Source organism: Orycteropus afer, unplaced genomic scaffold (genome assembly GCF_000298275.1).
Source record: "Orycteropus afer afer isolate SDZICR_OR568_19922 unplaced genomic scaffold, OryAfe1.0 scaffold00487, whole genome shotgun sequence".
Classification (NCBI taxonomy): Eukaryota; Metazoa; Chordata; class Mammalia; order Tubulidentata; family Orycteropodidae; genus Orycteropus; species Orycteropus afer.
Genome location: NW_006922074.1, coordinates 278,664 through 280,123, shown reverse-complemented (window position 1 = coordinate 280,123; position 1,460 = coordinate 278,664). Strand labels below are relative to the sequence as shown.

At 57.7% G+C, this 1,460-nt stretch overlaps 1 protein-coding gene across 1 annotated transcript in view; it reads right to left on the bottom strand.

Annotated features, from left to right (window-relative positions):
* Positions 1-1,003: 1,003 nt before the first annotated feature.
* The window catches only part of TRPV4 (transient receptor potential cation channel subfamily V member 4), a 34,519-nt gene continuing 34,062 nt past the window's right edge, over positions 1,004-1,460 (bottom strand). Inside the window, exon 14 of the mRNA XM_042782837.1 lies at positions 1,004-1,161. Coding sequence (XP_042638771.1) covers positions 1,004-1,161 — 158 coding nt within the window. The remainder of the gene's footprint in view (positions 1,162-1,460) is intronic.

Genomic DNA, 1,460 nt, shown 5'->3' with positions numbered 1-1,460 from the left:
TGGATTCCAACACGCCAGCAACTGTGAGGATAAGTAGGGCTGGGCAGCGTGCCCCTCTGCTGTGTGCAAGATGTCGGAGCCGCCTGGAGGGCAGTCAGCTATCTGTCTATCTGTCCTTCCCATCCTTGGTGTCACTGAATTTTCACCCTCTAACCATCTCCACACCAGCATGGCTACTTGTAGCAAAATTACTATCTCCCCATCGATGTTACTGTCTCCCCACCGACGTTACTGTCTTCCCACCAGCATACGCCCCTCCCCATCCCCTTCATCACTTCCTTTCCCAGCAGCACTCTACTCCCACCCCCACCTCTCGGGCCACCACCATTAAAACCACCTCCAAGCCCGTCCTCCCCACCCCCACCACCCTACTCACCATCTAGGTCCTCACTTCTGCCCCTTGTCCTCCTCTCCCGTCTTCCCTGTTGTATCACTGTACCTATTACCATCGGCCCCACCACCAAGGCCCCCATCTCTGGCATCAATGAGTGAACATTTATTGAGCACGGACAAGTCCCAGACACGACACCGTACAGCACTTGCAGAAGGTGTGGCCTCGCCCCAACCTCTCAGCAAAGCCACCTTGTGGCTACACAGGGTGGGACATGCAGCCCAGGGCAAGGGTTGGGGCTAGGGACTCGTCTGGGCAGCCCATGTGGGAAGAGGTCCTGGGACCTCTGACGGGCCCCAGTTGGGGGCAAAGGCCATGCCACCTTCCTGGGAGCTGCACAAATAAATAACGGTGAGGTGGGGGCAGGGCTGGAGGGGCCTGGAACTGGCTAATGTGACTCCATGGGAGTGAGACAGGCAGGCAGGAGCCCCAGCCCCCGGTGCGGAGGCAGAGCTGGGGCACAGGGTCCTGGGGCCTCTGCAGCATCTCCACCCGCCTTCACCTCTGGGGGTTGGAGTGGGTGTGCCGGACAACCCCAAGCCATGGTGGAAATGCAAGTGGACTAGAGGCAGCAGGCTAGGGCTGCAGGCCAGGGACCCCACCCTGCAGCCCCTAGAGGGGGGCATCATCAGTCCTCCACTTGGGGGGGTAACTCTGCTGGTGTCCATCGCAGCTGGGGTTCCCCATGGTGTTGAATGGCACCACCACCTCATCCGGGTTTGAATTCTTGTTCAGCTCAACCACGCGGGGTACCACTGAGGACCAGCGATCTGTGCAGTAAGTGCAATGGAGGAAGGGTTTACAGTGGGTGGAGAGCACATGCACACAGAGCACACCTACTGTGTACTAGGCAGTCTACTGTGACCTAAGGGGGGGTGGTATTAGTCCTATTTTACAGAAGTGGAAAGTGGTCTCAGAGAGGTCAAGACACCTGCCCAGGAGCACACAGCATTACCACCTCCCCACCAGCACTACCACCAGGGAGAACGAGAATTCAAGCCTGGGTTTGCAGGACCTGAACATCCAAATTCTTCATACTGCCCACCCTCGTTTATAATTTAGTGAAGAA